This window comes from Pithys albifrons, chromosome 6 (genome assembly GCF_047495875.1).
Source record: "Pithys albifrons albifrons isolate INPA30051 chromosome 6, PitAlb_v1, whole genome shotgun sequence".
Classification (NCBI taxonomy): Eukaryota; Metazoa; Chordata; class Aves; order Passeriformes; family Thamnophilidae; genus Pithys; species Pithys albifrons.
Genome location: NC_092463.1, coordinates 57,830,801 through 57,848,921, shown reverse-complemented (window position 1 = coordinate 57,848,921; position 18,121 = coordinate 57,830,801). Strand labels below are relative to the sequence as shown.

Genomic DNA, 18,121 nt, shown 5'->3' with positions numbered 1-18,121 from the left:
TTGGAGATGGAATGTAACAGTTACTCCCAACAAAGCTCTTAGGGCACAGTATCTCAACTGTTCCTAAGTTAAAGCCACTTGTACAGTGAGGGGAATACCTGAATTCCTTGCATTCTCACATATCATCTGTTAAAGGAATATCATTTGTGTTTCTGAAGTCCAAATGACATTGGTATCCCAGCATGGGTATGCATAGAGAGAATGAGAAAGGATCCTCCTGGAATGTTACCTTCCAAGTGTTCTGTCATCTCAACCATAAAAACAAGAGGGGTCATTTTTTGTGAGTGTAAGAATAAAAATATTTCCATGGGACTATATAATAACTCCTTTTGTTTTTCTCTTATTTTGAAGAAACTCTTTTGCTTCATGAGCAAGGCCCACAAATCCAACAGGGATGTAGGACAGAGCACAAGAATAACACACAACCTTTCAGTCCCATTTGTCATACTGAGGTTCTAGAATCAATAAAGACAAAAGCACCAGCTCTAAAATGGGTGGGAAAGTGCACGGACCCTTCAAGTTACATGTTCAACTCCCTATTTTATAAGTTCCATTTGATGTTTTTAACAAATGACAATGCAAAATATTGTCTTATTCCCTGGATGTGATCTGATGAAAGCTTATCACTCATGTGCTTTTATAAATGCTACAAGTCCTTTAATCCCCATTCTCAAGCAAGAATTTCTTCGTTTTGAGAATGCATAGAATCTTCTCTCAAAACTCAGCTGAGATCAAATCTTGGCTGATCTTAAGTGCCACAGTGGAGTCTAAGAGGGAATATTTACATCAAAATAAGTATTGAAGGTTGAACCAAGAGCCCCTTGTTAGTTATCCATGTCTTGTAACACCAATGTCATCTAAAGTATTTATGCCTGCAAGAAATTACCTTTGAAGGCTGCACTGAACCTTTGGTGATTAGCAATGGTTTGTGCTGAGTTAGAACAACAGAAACCAGTAATATCTTCCCAATCTAATATAAACAGGACCCAAAACAAAGCAGGCTCTCTAATTAGAATAATCACAATCAGAAATCAATTTTTGGCTTTTGCTCAGGCTGCAAAACAGAGACTTGTACTCAATTCATACCTTAACAAGAAGAAAACAAGCTATGGTTGTAGACATTTATGTGCAGTCTTCAAAGGGAAGATTCACAGATACCATTTACAGTTTTAGCTGGAGCTTTAAGGCACACTATAAACATTATCAGAGATGGGAAACAATAGCTCATAAATACTATCAGAAAAAAGCACTTTTAGAACATACCTGCTATTCAGTAATGCTGACACAAAGGTCTTAAAGGGCTCCCATATTCTAAAAGTCATCATCAGTAAGGTTATATATCAATGAAATTATCTCAAGCTTCTGCTTTAATTTACAAAGTAATTTCAAACATCTTAAAAAATAAAAAGCACATTACCTTCTTACTGTAACAAAAACCAGTATTGTCTGAATAGCAAGTAATCCAGCTCTTTCACTGGGCCCAACATATAAATAACAGAAGTTACAGAAAGTTCTATTTAAGCAATTCTACAGTCAAGGGACTGATCAATTCATCTTCATAAAATGTTGCAGATACTTTATTCCTAGAGAAATTTTAGCTAATTTCTGTTGGAAAACACAGCTCAGCTTTAACCTTACTTGTTTCATCAAAATGCAGAAGTGCTATTTTGTGGCAGAAAGCAAAATACTAACATCTATTAAAAGTCAAAGTAAGGGAAGCGAATCTTATTTCCAGTTCACTCAGAAGCATTTACTTAGAGACAGAAGTATACATGGGAGTTTAATTTGAAATTAACTGGCCCTAGTTCAAAGCCTTGGCCTCACAGGCCAAAGAATGGAATAGCTGTGGTGACGTACAGACAAATACTAGACAATAATTACTAGCAGGCCAATTAATGGCTGTATCTGAACTCTGCATGGCACATCTGCTGGGAACAGATAGGACCTTACTCTTTAGTGCACCATGGGCCAATCTGCTGTTGAAATGTAGAATCTAAACTGTTCTGAGCTACTTTCACATGCTGACAAAGGAGCTCAGGAGTGCTACAGCTCCACACTCTGCATGTGACCACTTACCAGCTCTAACATAAATATGACACCAGACAGCACTGCAAGAAAGGGCTGAGGATATGCTCGTTCTTAGCCCCTCTGCTCAATAAAATGGAGGGAAAGCTATGATGGAAAATCTGAAATTTGAAGCATTTTCCAGAAATTTATACCTACATGAAAATTACCAGGAAAAAAAAGGTCATAAAATAATTTGATTTCAAAATACTGGAAAGCAACCCCAGGGATGTTTTGGTTTCACCCTCCAGAAATGTCTGCTAAGAATGGCAACCATGATTTACTTTAGAGAGAGAAGTAAAAGGGGGAAACCACAGCCTGTGCTTCAAGGTTCATGCTGACAGTTGGGGAGCTGAGGGAGCAATGGAAGTGAGGTCAAAAGTTCTGGAAAGCACACAAATGTCTTTAACAGCCCTGGACTTAAAAATTACATAACAGGTAATAGCAGCTTGTCTAATCAAGAAAAATCTGACCTGATATTCTTGTTTCAGTGCATTTAATTCACTTTCCATTCTAGCATTCGTTTGGGTTATTCTCTGAAGGATCTCCTGCACGCATTGTAGAGAGCTGAGAATTTCCTTATTAAAACAAAAAGAACAAGACATACCAAGTAAGATTTTGTTTCTGGAGTTAAACATTAGATAATTTATGTCTTTTAGATTAAATTTTTTTTCTGTCAGTGTTTACAAAATCATGTATGTAAGAAAAGTACTCCAACATCAACAGCAGGGAAGAGTTTGTAGGGAGAAATCAGAACAACACCCAGTTTTTCTGGCCTTTTGCCTTGGAGAAGATAACACTATTATAATTTATTATAACTTACTCTTTTTCAGGGAATTTTCTTATCATTAAAATGAAATCCACCAATACTTTAAACATACTTCAGTGGAAATCTGGTAAAATATATCAAATCCAATCCCACTGTGAGTTCAGTTCAGGACAAACAGAATCATTTGTTACCATGTCACAGTTGTGAAAAATATGGAAAGTCCCAAAGGAATTATTCCATCAATTCATTACCCTTATGTGACATTATTCTGTATCACCTGAATTAAATCCTAGTAGATGTGAAATACCACATATTATCTTCACAGCATATGGTGCAAATACATCAGATTTTGCTGTTACTGTCTGAACTCCTGTGATACTTTCAAGACTACATTGTACTTCATAAAGAGTAAATCCTACAAAAAGAGCCACCCAAAATGAGTTTATTAAGGTGCCACAGATCTACAAGCCCATGGGTCCTGCTGTTAGAAGTTTGTTTCAGTTAGCTGAAAACTGAGAGGGGGAGTAATTTTCTATTCAATGCTGCAGAACACATTTCCAAAGTTTCGAAGACAGAGTGAATGATCCAGACAAGCCAATCTCTACTCCCTAAAGAACAGTTACAGCAGTTGCTAAAAGAAGACCTGCACAAGAAAAAAAGCACTGAGTTTCAGGCAGAAAGCAGTTGTAAATGTGCTCAGTTGCTTCAAAATACATTGAGAGGAACATATTATTAAAACAAACACTTCCAAATACTTGCCAAGTACTTTCAAATTATTCTATTTTTTGTTCTATTGGATACACAGAAACAAATGACTACTAAAAAATTTTGTTATTTTGAGTACTCTCACTGCTTTTGATGTATGTATACCTTTATGCAGAAATAAATATTTTTGCATTGAAGGGTACTTTATATTTGCTTCAATTTTATGTCTAGAAAACTGAACTGCAGATCTGTGGAGTGGCTTGGCCAGTGTCATTTGACAGGTCAGTAGCAGAGCTGGCCATGTCTTTTAAATCTAGGAGAGAGTTCACCCAACTAGCCCAGATTGCTTCCCTGTATACAGCTCAGTGCAAATCAGCTGGAATTTAGACAGTATTTCCAGTCTCAGTCCAAGAACCACTGAAGCCAACCTTTCAGTTAATCCAGATGGGGAATTATTAGTGCTCTACAACACAGAAATCCATGTCTTCTAACCCAAGGTCTTGGAGAAAACACAAAGTTCATCCCTCTGTCAGAGCCCTCCCTAAACTCACACCAAACCCCTCCATGTGTTAAAACTGACCTACTAAACCAACCCCAGCAATTCACAGAGAGCAAAACAGAGACACAAAGCAGAGTCCTTCTCTCAGATAACACATATCAAATATGCATGTGAATTATGCTACACGCATCTCCATAGAAATGCTTTTGGTGCATTCAGGGCTGTGAGAGTAATGAGGCCTGAATTTGTCTCTCATTTTTTATCCCGTGTTTATTGGCAAGAATTTTTTAAAAGTAAACTCAAAACAGGAACAGGTTTTTACAGACTGGAACAGTGCTGCTGGATGAGCCTCCAACGAGTGCTCTGTGGGCATTATAAACAAGCTACTGCTTTTGTCCTTCCCTGAGAGTAAGAATGAGACACTGCCCTGACATGTTCCCTTTAATGAAATGCAGAGTGAAAATTCTATAACTGTTCAAGAAGACAAAACCACCATTTTAGGCTCAATATTCTGCAAAGCAGTGTGTTATGCTGTTATTACAGGGAATACATTTTTTTAGCTATGTTTGATACTTGATGCCACATACCTCAGCTTGAATATCCAGATTTGCTCTGAAACACACCTGATTCAGCAACAGAAGACAGTCTTAACTCTGTTAGCTACGTGTAGATGTCACTCTATAGACTAAATGTTTATATCCATCATCAGCAAATTTGCTGATGACACCAAGTTGGGAGGGAGTGTTGACCTGCTGGAAGGCAGGAGGGCTCTGCAGAGGGATCTGGATAGACTTGAGAGATGGGCTGATTCCAATGGGATGAAGTTCAATAAGGCCAAGTGCCGGGTCCTGCACTTTGGCCACAACAACCCCCTGCAGCACTCCAGGCTGGGCACAGAGTGGCTGGAGAGCAGCCAGGCAGAAAGGGACCTTGGGGTACTAATTGACAGGAAGCTCAACATGAGTCAACAGTGTGTCCAGGTGGCCAAGAAGGCCAATGGGATCCTGGCCTGTATCAAAAATAGCGTGGCCAGCAGGCACAGGGCAGTGACCCTTCCCCTGTACTCTGCATTGGTGAGGTCACACCTTGAGTGCTGTGTTCAGTTCTGGGCCCCTCAGTTCAGGAAAGAGATTGAGGGGCTGGAGCGGGTCCAGAGAAGAGCAACAAGGCTGGTGAAGGGACTGGAGCACAAGTCCTATGGGGAGAGGCTGAGGGAGCTGGGGGTGTTTAGCGTGGAGAAGAGGAGGCTCAGGGGTGACCTCAGCACTGTCTAGAACTACCTGAAGGGAAGTTCTGGCCAGGTGGGGGTTGGTCTCTTCTCCCAGGCACTCAGCAATAGGACAAGGGGGCACGGGCTCAAGCTCTGCCAGGGGAAATTGAAGTTGGAGAGCAGAAAAAAAATTCTTTCCAGAGAGAGTAATCAGGCATTGGAATGGCCTGCCCAGAGAGGGGGTGGATTCCCCATCCCTGGAGGTTTTTAAACTGAGATTGGTCGTGGCACTGAGTGCCATGATCTGGTAAAGGGACTGGAGTTGGACCAAGGGTTGGACTTGAGGATCTCAGGGGTCTTTTCCAACCCAATCGATTCTATGATTCTGTGATTCCATGTTATGTAGCCTTTCTGCTGATTTGTACTGAGCTGACATGGGGACAACTGTTTCATGGGAATTCCAAATTCCTCCCATCTGAATTCAAAAACAGTATTTAAGTCTTGAAATGAAATAAAGGGCCAAACAATAGATTTTGTTCCGGTAATGCTCTTTCAAAAAACTGACCAGTAGGATCCCCCTCATGATACTATTAAAATATTTATTAAGAGTAAACAAGTGAATTTAACTAGTTTTTGTGTCTTGGTATACTAATTCGAGAAACTTAAATATGAAATATAGCACATATACTCTTAAGTTATTTAAAATAGCAAAGCTGTATTAACAACTCACCAGTTTTTCTTCTTTAATGTGAGTGTTTTCCTCTTGAACCTTTTTACTAACTGCAGTCTCCTTAAAAGAAAAAAAGCATGAAGAACAGTAAAAGACATTTAAAATTACTGTCTCTTTTCTTTAGTAATATTGTATTAATGTGATAGTGAATCATCATGAGGCTCTTTAAAGAAATTGAATTATATTGAAGGGTCTTCTTACCCATTATTTTACTATGAAATGATACTGATATTCACAGAATATTTACTCCCCGAGAAAAAGTTATGCTGGAAATAGTTTCATTGTACTGTATATGCAGTTAGTAGAAAGGAATCACTGATCTGTACATCAGAGGTAATTTCCAGAAAATAATCACCACAGATTTAATTTGTTTAAATTCCAAAATACCATTCTGAATTTTTGCTGCAGTTCTTGAAACTGTTTTTCCTTCGCTGCAAGATTGATGTTTTCTTCTCCCACCCTGTACTGAGATGTGACCTTGGACCTTATCAAGTCTGTAGTTACTTTCTTCAGTTCCTTAACACAGGAAACACATATAAATAGTTCATCTAGTATAGGCATTGCAATTCAAAACAGAGACAAATCTTTTAAACTATCCCGAGTCGTGCCCTACTTTTAAATTATGCGTGGAAACAACAGAATAAATTAGAGGTACTGAAATTTCTAAGACTGACTTGCTAAACTTTAAACTCATCACATGTGACTAAAAGTTTGTTTTCAGAGGTAAAATGTTATTGTGCTAATTTTACTCTCTTTGAAGTATTTGCTTAATCATTTGTTATTTTCCCTTCCAGGAAGCATATTAAAAGTGGACATTGAGTTGGTATTGGTAAAACCTCCTCCACCAAGATAGACAATAGGAATAAAGTACTATTATAACCACTGTGTATGTTCCTGGGAATGAGGAGGAGAAAAGGAAGAGCAGTGATTATCTGGCAAAAACAGGAACTGGCTATAAATTTGGAGTATCTTTGCTTTTCCTGAAACATTAATTACTTACTCTCAGGAGAATGCTAAATTAATTTTATATTAGAAGCTTCTACAGCATGATGCCTTTGATTTTATAGTCTTTGTGCTCTTTTAAATATCCTGCTTTTTTGCTTGGTTTTTTTTGCTTTTTTTCTGGTATCTGTTTCGTAACCAGTTTATTCCAAGCTCCTAGTGCAGCAAATAAGCAGCAAATGCTTTGATCTCATTAAATTACAACTTATAGTTCCCGGAGTCATAAATACTGTGCCCTGTTCTCCCCCACCCCTCCCGTTCTGGTACAAGGTAGTCTGTTTAATATCGCTCTCTCCTTGAGTGCTCTGACGTTTACTCAGACAAACAGCAGAGGTTATGAATGCTGCTCACAGATAGTATCGAGAATTCTTCATGATGCCATAGTGGTGAACCAAGCAGTCAGAATGGCAATAGTTTTATCTAACAACTAAGTTTGGTCTGTTTAGCTTTTCTTCACAAAACTGGAATTCCAGTTATCACAGACAGAATTATCATGCACCAATGGTTTAACTGTTCTGGACAAAATCATAGAAAAGTACAAAAGAAGAAGCAAAGATTACATTGTGGCTGAAATTCACAGAGTTTTATGGAAAACACAAGTATAGGTACTGCTTTTAAATAATTTTTTTTTGCTAGAGCCTTTATTTTTCATGTATTTTAGCCATAAATAAATCTAAAATTATCTAGGAAGTACTAAGTGTAACTGCAAAATCAATTACAGAACCCAAAGGCAGTAATTCTTTAAAATTACAATATTCTGTGAGCTGTTAAGGTTTTTCCCCCATTTTTGCAATAGAAACACATATTAGTTGTACTGTTTTTATGGGAAGGCTCTGTAATAAAATATGCAAGGAGAGTTCCTGCAGTTAAGTGGCAGAAGGTGCAAGCAGCAGTTTTAACTTTGTAGAAGTGAAAATGTGCACTGTGCCAGCCTGCACAGAGAATTACAGGAATGGGATAAAGAATAGAGTAACAGGTTGTGGCCACACAAGCAGGTGCAAAAACCTGCCATGGATGTGACACACTATGTATTTTCCAAAACTCAGACTTTACAGTGTGCAGAAAAACCTTACTATTTATTTTGTCATGGGGAAAGAACAAGTCTCACTAAGTAGCTCATGCCCCTGAGGTAGAAAAGATGATTCTTTCTAAGTAGCAGGTGGGTGTGTTCAATCCATCTGGAAACAAACCCGGACCTGCTAATACAACGCTGTAGGCAAGAAAAGTCAAAACCAGAAGACAACCAAAACCCAACACAAATTCCAAAAAAATCAACACTAATGAGACCACCAAAAATAATGGCAAAATTTTCCATAGTGACTGAAATGACAAGCTATGCAGATGTAAAAATAATATAAAATTATTTTAGGTATACATACATATATTTTTGTACTCTGAAATTAATTACAATTTCACCTTCAGAGTTTTTGGTTTTTCTAGCAGATTTCTCTCATTATTAAAGTTAATGGTAATATTCAAAACTTAAAAATTAAATTGAACCTGGAACCTATTTATCAGTTTTTGAGGCGTGCTAAGAGAGAATGAGAAGGCTTTGAGCCTGTTCCTTTGATGTGTTCCTGGCAGCCAACGCTTAGTGACATGACTTCAAAAACACTTCATGCCAGTGTAAGCCAAGAGTGCCACGAAAATCCAGTCCTGCTCCTTAAACCTGTTTTCCTTTTGCATGTTGATCTAAGCTAAAACTTCCACCTTTTTTTTCCTCTAAAACGTAGTTTTGATCAATACTAAATTTTAATTCCACGCTACCTCGAGGCCACACAAACCCATCTTCTTAAGAGTTGGTGTAGGACTGGAAAAGCAGCCCCTGCAGCCAGATGTAGCCACTTCCCAAGACTGCGTTGATACGTTATGCAAATTTTAACTGTATCCAAAATTATAACTACATCTTTCGTCTCTCCTCCTAGACTGGTGCAACTCTCTGATAATCTTCCAGGTCTTGAGCAGCACTAATTGTTTTTTAAGCAGCAGAATGAAAGAAATCTTTTTCTTGGCCAGATTTCAATGCAAGTGTTTGCACAGTGGTTGAAAACAATCCTACCACATTGAGTATCAAAGGTTTCAAATCCCAAAACAACCTGTTACCACAAAGAAAATTTTACTACAGTCCCTTGCATTAAAATTTAGGAACTGGACTTGAAGCTGCAATGTCAAGAGAAAACTACAACCTGCCTAAGTAACATTTCTTACCTGAAATGCCATAAGACTAAACCTGTAGAGTAGACTCTAATTTAACCCCTTGTTGTACATATTTAACACCCCCATAACATACTTGCAATTTCATTATAACTGGAGATTAGGGGGGGTTATCCATAAATGTTGAATAGCATTCACTAACTTCATATTCCCAGTAAGAACAAATGTGTGAGATCATCCTGGTCTGAGTCAAAGTAATGGCTGTGATAAGAGTTGACAACCAAATTAAGATTTTAGTACTGTGGACAGTCATTCCTGCTCCACCACTGAGGCTACAGAGGAACGAAGTTTGAACCCATAAGTTGTCAGAGCTGTTAGAGGTCAGCCAAGTCTCCAAGGCAGATAAAACCAGCTTTAGAAGTTGTCACAACCAGTGCTGTAGATGTCATGACTTTTCAGTTATGTAGCAAGTGAAAATAGCCTGGTAATCCCTTCTCCGAACTCTTCTAAGTATTCCAGTTCAGATTGTCCAGAACAGGATGATTAAATACTAAAAAAACAGTAAGAAATTCAGAAATAACTGCAATAAAGGCATTTCCTGGTCAACTCAGGAAGCCAGATTAAGTTTCAGTTGGCCCCTTCTTCTGCTTATCTTACAGTACTTTATTTAAAATTCATCACCCCGACCTGAAGAATCAAGAATACAGTCCAAAAAAGAGTGGATCAAGCAATATGTTTGATTGCTGGAGTGCATAAATCACAATCAGTTTCTCTCTCACACCTGTCTTACTCGCAAATTTCTCTGCGTAAAATTTTCTTAAACATTTCTTCTCTCTCAAATTACCCTCAGAGAACGGTATGTAATTAATTATTCTTGGTTTCTTAACAATAGCAACAAATTCTATTTACTGTAATGCTTAAATATTTCTAAAATGCCTCTTTTATTTACAATATATTACAATAAAGATGTGCTGCATTTTAGATGAATGTCCCTCTTTTTGTCCACAGTTGAAATGCACCCAATGCACCCACACAAAGTTGTCCTCAGACCTTCACAGCTATAATGATTTAGCATCCTTACCAATAGGGCTTTTCCAAAGTTAACAACACTGACACCTTCCAATATTTTTCTGTTGCTCTTCCCTCCACCAAATATTTCACACAAACATATATAGTTTTATATATACCCTATCATTTGAATTATGGAGCTAAAGAAATGTCTCTAAGTGCTATAAAGCCTAATGGTGATTTAGAAATTAATTTGAGAATTTTTCCAGTGTTCAGCTCTACTGTTATTGTGTTTTTCAGTCTGCTTATACAATGGTAAGAGTTCTGAAATTTTGAGATCAGTCACTTCAAAACTTGATCTTTCTGACACTGAGGTTTGGCATGTCATATTCTAGTATGTAACTAAACAAATCTAGATAGAGTTCCTGATGAAATTTTACTGTTGCTAAATTATCTTCCTGTAATTAAAGTAAAAATTAAGTAAAGCACTAAAGAAGGTATGAATTAAACAAAATAAAAAAATGTCAAACTGTTCATATGCCAAGACTAAATTAAATTTTAAGTCGGGCTTTTAATGGATCAAATTCCAAAGAACATTAACAGTAAGAGGCTGCATGGCTCTTAAAAAACAATATGAGATTCAGGGAGACTTTTCAAGTACTTATGTACCTTCAAATCCCATTTTTCAGGGAAAGAAAGCCCATGGCAGGTAAACATCAATTTTTTGATCAATATAGATATAAATGTAAAATGTACATAGTCTCTGTTCCTCAGGTACAAATTATTTTCTTCCCCTGACCCTTTCTGTTTGCCAAAAAACTCACAATCTTTACAAAGATTCCACGGCAGCTCAAAGCATCCATCTGGAAACTGGGAATTAAGACTAGGCCAAGAAGCTGAGACAATCATGCATTTGTTCCCTATCTAGAATCATCAGAGAATCTAAAGGGGGGGGGAAAATTAAAAAGCCTGAAATAGAACGATAAGGAGATATAAACAAGATGTGGTGGTGCAAGATACTGAGTTTACAGAACAATTCTGACTCAAGAGGGTCCTTCTGTTCTTCCTTTGTCAGCCCGTAATAAACAGCTTGAAGGGAAAAAAGACCTTCATCCTTCTCACTATTATAGATGTTCAAGGGTGCAACTCAAGAACACACTTGGCAAGGGCACTCTCTGAATAGATGCAGGGAGAAAAGAGCTTAATGGCCAGACAGCTTCTTTGTAAACAGAATGACCATAATCTGATGTCTCAGCTGCCTTGTCACAAAACTCTCCCACTTCTGACAGAGATTCAGTTACACATTTTATTCTACATTCAAGTGACCATCTTGATTCCATGGCAACCACTCTTCGTGTTCTATCTCTGACTACACTGCAAACACCTTTCCATATCAGGTGGGAGGAGCAATGATAACACAGCACAGGAAGAACAGAGGTCACCAATAATTAGCAAGAATCAAATAGGATGCGGTAGAGGTAAATAAAAGTTCCCAAGTTACAGAAACTATTTAAAGCTGCTCCAGCCTAAACTGAAAGATCTGTGGAAGCATAAGACTAAGTTAGCCATATCATAGAATGAAAAACAGTTCTGTAGCTTGACTACTACTTGATCTAATACTGCAGTGGCTTTTGGAAGTCCCAAAGAATCCTGCTTCTACTTTCAGAAAAGCATCCTCTACTTACATCCTTCAGATTACTTATTTCAGTCTCTTGTCTCTTATTCACTGATGTCAGTTTCTTATTGTGCTGTATAGCTTCCTGCACTTTAAACAAAAGTTAGAGCATGTTAGTATGTATAACTGTAACATGTGTGTAAAATAATTAAGCATCTTCATGGAAAGGAGACTGAAAATATGATTCAATTATTTTTTTCTGTGTACTGTGATGCCACACTGGAGGACTGCACCAGGTGGTACTTGGTTGTTGTTCTATACCTCAAACAGGGAGTTAAGACTTTTCTGTATGTTGGTTTGCCTTTTTTTAAATTGTAATTTAATTTTTAGTGTAATTTGCTGTCATTTTAGCAGGATCACTTGTCTATGAACTTTGATTTTTTTTCTTTAACCAAGGCTTTTCTTGTAATTTTCTGACTACGTTAATTATTTTCAGAGGAACACAGACCATAATGGACAGAACACACAAATAATTCCATTAACAGATGTAGAGTTATATGAATATGGCCATGGAAGACAGCAAACAGCAGAGGACAATGCAGCAGAAAACTCTAAGAATAACCTCTGTCCCTTCAGAAAGGGAAGGGAATTTTCTCTTAGAATTTAAACAAGCCAAGGTATAACTGGGAAAATGCTTGAAATTCCACAATGAATCTTTTTCTCTTTATTTTCCTCAATAAGTCTCTGGCATCACACTTGAATACAAGAGATCTGGACACTCCATCACACCCAGAAAGTCCTTCCCTTTTCTGCTAAAGATGGTCTATCATGGGGAAAGATGGACAACAATCTTACAATACAATAAGCAATTTTGCAGTTTTGTATGAGAATATGTGCTTAAAAAATTAAAATACTGAAGAATGTAATAACTATCTTCTAATACAACTTAGGAAAAGCCCCTAAAAAAAAGCAAGCAAAAGCTGGTAAAACTCTCTCCTACCTTTCAACTGGAGTCACGTGCTCACTCTCTGGCTTTAAAGTACTAATAGTGGGGCATTGGTTAAGCAATAAAGTTCTGGATTTATTACCAATTCTGGTATTTTCCCTCTACAGCATTATAGCACATCGATTTTCACTTTCTTGTTTCCCTACATATAACCTTCATTTAGCAGATAAAGAACAGCAGTTTATAAATTTAAATGATTTGCATAAAATTGTTCATACGCTTCCTGCCTGACTTTCCCACTGAGAGCAGTTTCTTGCTCAGAGTGTACAAGTTCCCTCCATGCCTATTGCACATCTTACACACTGCCATGCAAATGGAATTCCCTGCACTGAAGGCACACTGGAGCCAAGCTGGTGAAGATATTGCCTTCTTCAGCAGAAGCAGGAACACATTTAATCTCTTCCAGGGGTTCATTTTGCAATTACTGATAAATACAAGTAGAAACATGGCAAAAAAAGATTTTTTTATCATTCGAATGTAGTAAATACTGAGAGTAAGTGTTATTTTAACATGGTATTGCAAGAAGACTTTTGTATTTGATATAACAGTAAACCCCTGTCCCATGTAAATAAAAGCACAATACAGTAATATTTTATCTTAATATGGTTTGAATAATAAATATTAACATCATAAAAACGACATACAAAAAGTAACTTGAGGTACTGAAATATCACAAGTATAGATAGAATACGTGACCAGTTTATTCAAAATAGATCTGAAAAAAAAAATTGGTGTTTCAGGCAGAAATCAAAATTGGGTAAGATTCAGCATTTGAAAAGTTTTTGTGGCTGGGGGTTTTTGTTTGTTTGTTTGTTTGATTTATTGATTGGTTTTTTTGTGTTGGTTGGTTTTGGTTTCAGTTATACAACTACTTTCCTTAATAACAGTTATTTTTATTTCTGTCCTGTGTATGTGTTCACATGGATGAAAACTCCAGGCACACAGAACAATTCACAAGTCTATATTCTACACATACACCCTGATGTTTGCAGAGGAATTTATCACTTGCTTATGAGAAACAAGGATCTCTCAAATTAATAGTGACAGAACCTCATTTCAATGAGGTATTTTTATTAGTTTGTTATCCAAGTTATTATTTGACAGATAAAGATAATATATTTATAGAAAATAAAATTGTGTGGAATAGCATTTTTGTCTGTTAGTAGTTTCACAAATAATTTTCAACACATGAATAGGGTTGTGGTACAGATTTATAAAGCTTAAATAGACATATAGCAAGAATCTACATGACAGTGATAACTGCATAAAATTATTCATACTATCCTATTTATTTATTTATTGAACTGGTTTAAGATTTTATATTTCTGTTCAAGAAAATAATTGTTATTATTTCATTAAAGTTTTTCATCCATTTTCCAACATTAAAAAGCATTAATTTTCTCCTACTTGCTAATTCCTTTACTTTCCCCCCTTCATTTAAACTGGTACAACTGCTTTAAATTAATTATGCTGAATGGCAACAGGAAGCTGGTCCAGATTAAGAAGCTTCTTTGAGTGTTTTTTGACTGGGTTTGTTCTAGGGTTGGGGTGTTTTTTAGAGATGGATCTGCTTCTGGACTGCTTTATCACAAATCAGTTTCTCGGTATAATTCCCTGCATGGTCACACACAGAGAACTGTAGTGGTGCATCAGCAAAGAGCAGCACTTTGCACAGGGCAAGTGCTATTTTTTTGAGTTATCAGGTGTCTCCACTCAGGGTTGCCAAAACACTGCAGAACCAAATGCTGGAGGACATTTAAGACATACATACCACTGTGCTCCAGTTTTCCATGAACTCCCTTTATGACTCCAAACTGAGATGCAATGGTAGCATAACACCTCTCAATTTCATTCATTTTCTTATGATGCTCCTCTTTCGCTGTTAAGTGCATCTGTAATTTCTGATCCTGGTAGGAGCATAAATGAAAGACCCATTTAATCATAGAATCATAGAATCACAGAGTCAATTGGGTTGGAAAAGACCTCCGAGATCATCAAGTCCAACCCTTGGTCCAACTCCAGTCCCTTTACCAGATCATGGCACTCAGTGCCACGGCCAATCTCAGGTTAAAAACCTCCAGGGATGGGGAATCCACCCCCTCTGGGCAGCCCATTCCAATGCCTGATTAGTCTCTCTGGAAAGAATTTTTTTCTGCTCTCCAACTTCAATTTCCCCTGGCAGAGCTTGAGCCCATGCCCCCTTGTCCTATTGCTGAGTGCCTGGGAGAAGAGACCAACTCCCACCTGGCTAGAACTTCCTTCAGGTAGTAAGTAATGATAGTAAATAGCTCTCCAAATGCTTTTGAGCACAACAGCATAAATGCAAAGTCATTCACAGAATATCTCAGTTGTTTATTCACATCTATGAAACTGATATTTCATATGAGTTCCCATTTCCAGACAGCAGGAAGACCTTCTCCTGTGTGTTAGATTATCTAAACAGCACTTTTACATGTTTTCATGTTTTTCCAGATATTTAGAAGAACTTTCATGTCTATGTCTGCAGAACTGTATAAACTGCTTTCAAATCCTTATCTCGATTTTTCCTTTGTTATGTGGCTTAAACAGGTTATTTCATCTGTCTTTGTATTATTGTGACCATGGCCTACCATGCTAACGCTGCCTGCAGGCTACCCTTGTCCTCCTGCACCCCCACCCAGTCCAGCAGTGCATTCCCACATCCCTCTGATGCAGGATGTCCATGCAGTCCCACCCTGCATCAGCTGCTCAGACTGGGGCTGCACAAAACAACTCAGTGGTTCAGCGACTCTGCCTGTACCTCACTGCCCCAGCTGCTCCTCTGTACCTGCTGCTGTATTTATTAATCCAATACACGGCGCTCGAAGGTCACAGCAACACAACAACAGATGAGGCCTGGTTAAAATTTCTGGACAGTTCAAATCACAGCCCCCACAACCCAATGTCCCAGCAACCTCACACACCAGCACTGGGCAGAAACGAGGAAGTGGCTGGAAACAGGTAAGAAAAGATGCTCCTTAAGCTTTGCCAACAGTGCCAGTGTTCTCATCATGGAAATAAGGCCGATGGACATTTACTGTCTCCTGCTACACATTAGAAGCAATCCATTATGCAAACATTGTTAAGTCTTTGCAAGCCATTAGTCAAAGCACTGTCTTAGTCTCATGCTCTGAAACACCTTCCAGCATAACATGGTTTTAATCAACAATAAAAGCTTTCTAAGCTCTATTGCAATAAACACTCAAACAGGTGTTTTCCCGTTATAGCCTTGTTCAATGTCCAGGTTCACTATCAAATCAAGGGATTTGAGCACCTGACGTGAGGAGAGGCTGAGGCACCTGTGACTGGAGAGTGGGGGACTGAGGGTTGATCTGGTGAATGTGTGTGTATGGGGAAGGTGTGTGTGCACAGGGAATGAAGAAATCACAGTCAGATTCCTTTCCTGACACGAATTGAAAGACTGGAAATATCACTTAAACTTTAGGGTGGAAGAATTATTGTAAGGGTGGTCCAACACTGGAGCAGGTTGCACAGGCACGGTGCAGAGCCTCTGTCTGTGCAGACACCCAAGGGGACAGGGCCGTGTGCCAGCAGCTCCCGCGCTGAGCCACCTCCAGAGGCACTGGCAGCTCACCCATTCCCGTTCCGGCATTGCCAAAAATGACACAGCACAAGGACAGTTGGGAGACAGTTTGTGTACTTGACACACCTAAGTCAAAGAATTTCAACACACTAGCAAAAATCAGAATTGCATCCAGCAATTCTAGAGCAGTGGTGACTTTGACTTAGTGAAACTAATGCAGATTAGTACCCTGTGCTTCCTAGGAAAATATGAGTAATGTTTTAATGGGTAATTATTAATTCCTCAGTTCTAACATCTTGAAATATAATGACTTCGCTTTTCCTTTAGTTTATTTATCTGTAGGGAAGTTTCTAACTATGTTTGTAAGCATCTAACACTTTATTTTTGTATCTATTAACATGTTGGCCTAAGTAATATCTTACCACAATGACACTCCCACAGTAATCAAGGAAAATATATTTAATGAATAAAATATATTTAATGAATTTTACTAATCTCCCATTTTTTGAGGGGCAATTGAAAATACATATTCCCTAGGAACTATTCAGTGACACACACAAGCCACTGTTTTATTTTAAAGCTATTTGTTGTCCTTTCTTTCATATATACTAAATTTTTTGTGTTCTTCTTTGTACTGTTTTTTTGTTAATAGCTTTGTAAGGTACTATTTTGTCAATTTTAAAATTAATTTTGTCTAAAGATGATGGGTTAAATTAATTCCTCAGAAAGGATAACCACCTATTTAAATATCTAATCTATTTCTAATCTACAGTAAAGCAACACAGCAATTAAAATGAATTGGGCCAAATTCATCCCGTGTGTAAATTCAAGTTACACAAGGATGCACCTGGCCCAGTCTGGTTGGGTTATGCAAGGCCCCATTTCCATACAGTAACAAATGCAATACATGTCCAAGCATCAGAGGATAATAAAAGCTGAGAGTAATCAAAAGAAATGACCACCATAAGGCCAGCAAAACAGGATATACAATACAAATTTCTCATGTTTTATAAGGTATGAAATTAAACACACTACAGCAAATGGAAAGTCATAATGGAAGCACTGGCAAAGAAACACCACCACTTACAGAATCAGTGCAAGGAATGTAGGTTGAGAATTTTCATACACTTTCTCTTTTTCGTAATCATAATTTAACTGTTGAAGAACTGTGCTTAACTAATGCTAGGAGGGGGATTTTATAACAAAAAAACCCCAAACTTTTCTTTGCTTTTCCTGATAGTCCCTCAGGTGTATTTATTCTAAGAGCTTGATGAACAGAGAGGGTGATGTGAGACTTGAACAGCTTGTGGCAAGATCTGAGGGGGTTTGCACTTCTATAATATGGACTTTTTCTTAGTGTTATCCCCATTTCTCTCTTAAGTCAGCAAGACAGTGCTAGTCCCTCCTCCTCTCTCAAAGAGCAGAAATATGCTTTGCTATTTCACAGGGCTCTTTCCCAGGAAAAAAGGGAACTCGCCTGCTCTGCCCAAAAGAGTTTTTTATCAGGAGTTCACCACTTGCCTAAATATGATTTTTGATGACAAGCTGCTTTCCAGGCTTAGTGCATTGTAAAATAAAAGCCTGAGTATGTGACTCATCTGCTCACAATGAAAAGGTCATAAACATTCTTCCATGGAAGACAATCAAGAAACACCAGGAGACACTGCAGGATAGGGAGGGTATGACCCTGGAGTTGGAGTAAGACCCACAGAATCTTGGTTCTTCTTCCTAACGTCCAATACTGCAAGAACAGGAATTATTGCCCTGCCCTCCACCAGTAATAAAGATAAGCTGGGA

At 38.0% G+C, this 18,121-nt stretch overlaps 1 protein-coding gene across 3 annotated transcripts in view; it reads right to left on the bottom strand.

Annotated features, from left to right (window-relative positions):
* The window catches only part of CCDC73 (coiled-coil domain containing 73), a 63,975-nt gene that overhangs the window by 16,387 nt on the left and 29,467 nt on the right, over positions 1–18,121 (bottom strand). For 2 of the 3 annotated variants that reach the window (XM_071559049.1, XM_071559051.1), the window contains 5 exons: positions 14,534–14,669; positions 11,827–11,906; positions 6,365–6,493; positions 5,978–6,037; positions 2,538–2,642 (listed from right to left, as the gene is read on the bottom strand). In XM_071559049.1, coding sequence (XP_071415150.1) covers positions 2,538–2,642; positions 5,978–6,037; positions 6,365–6,493; positions 11,827–11,906; positions 14,534–14,669 — 510 coding nt within the window. Of the gene's footprint in view, positions 1–2,537; positions 2,643–5,977; positions 6,038–6,364; positions 6,494–11,826; positions 11,907–14,533; positions 14,670–18,121 lie in introns of those variants that run through there. The other variant, XM_071559052.1, reaches the window with a different exon arrangement.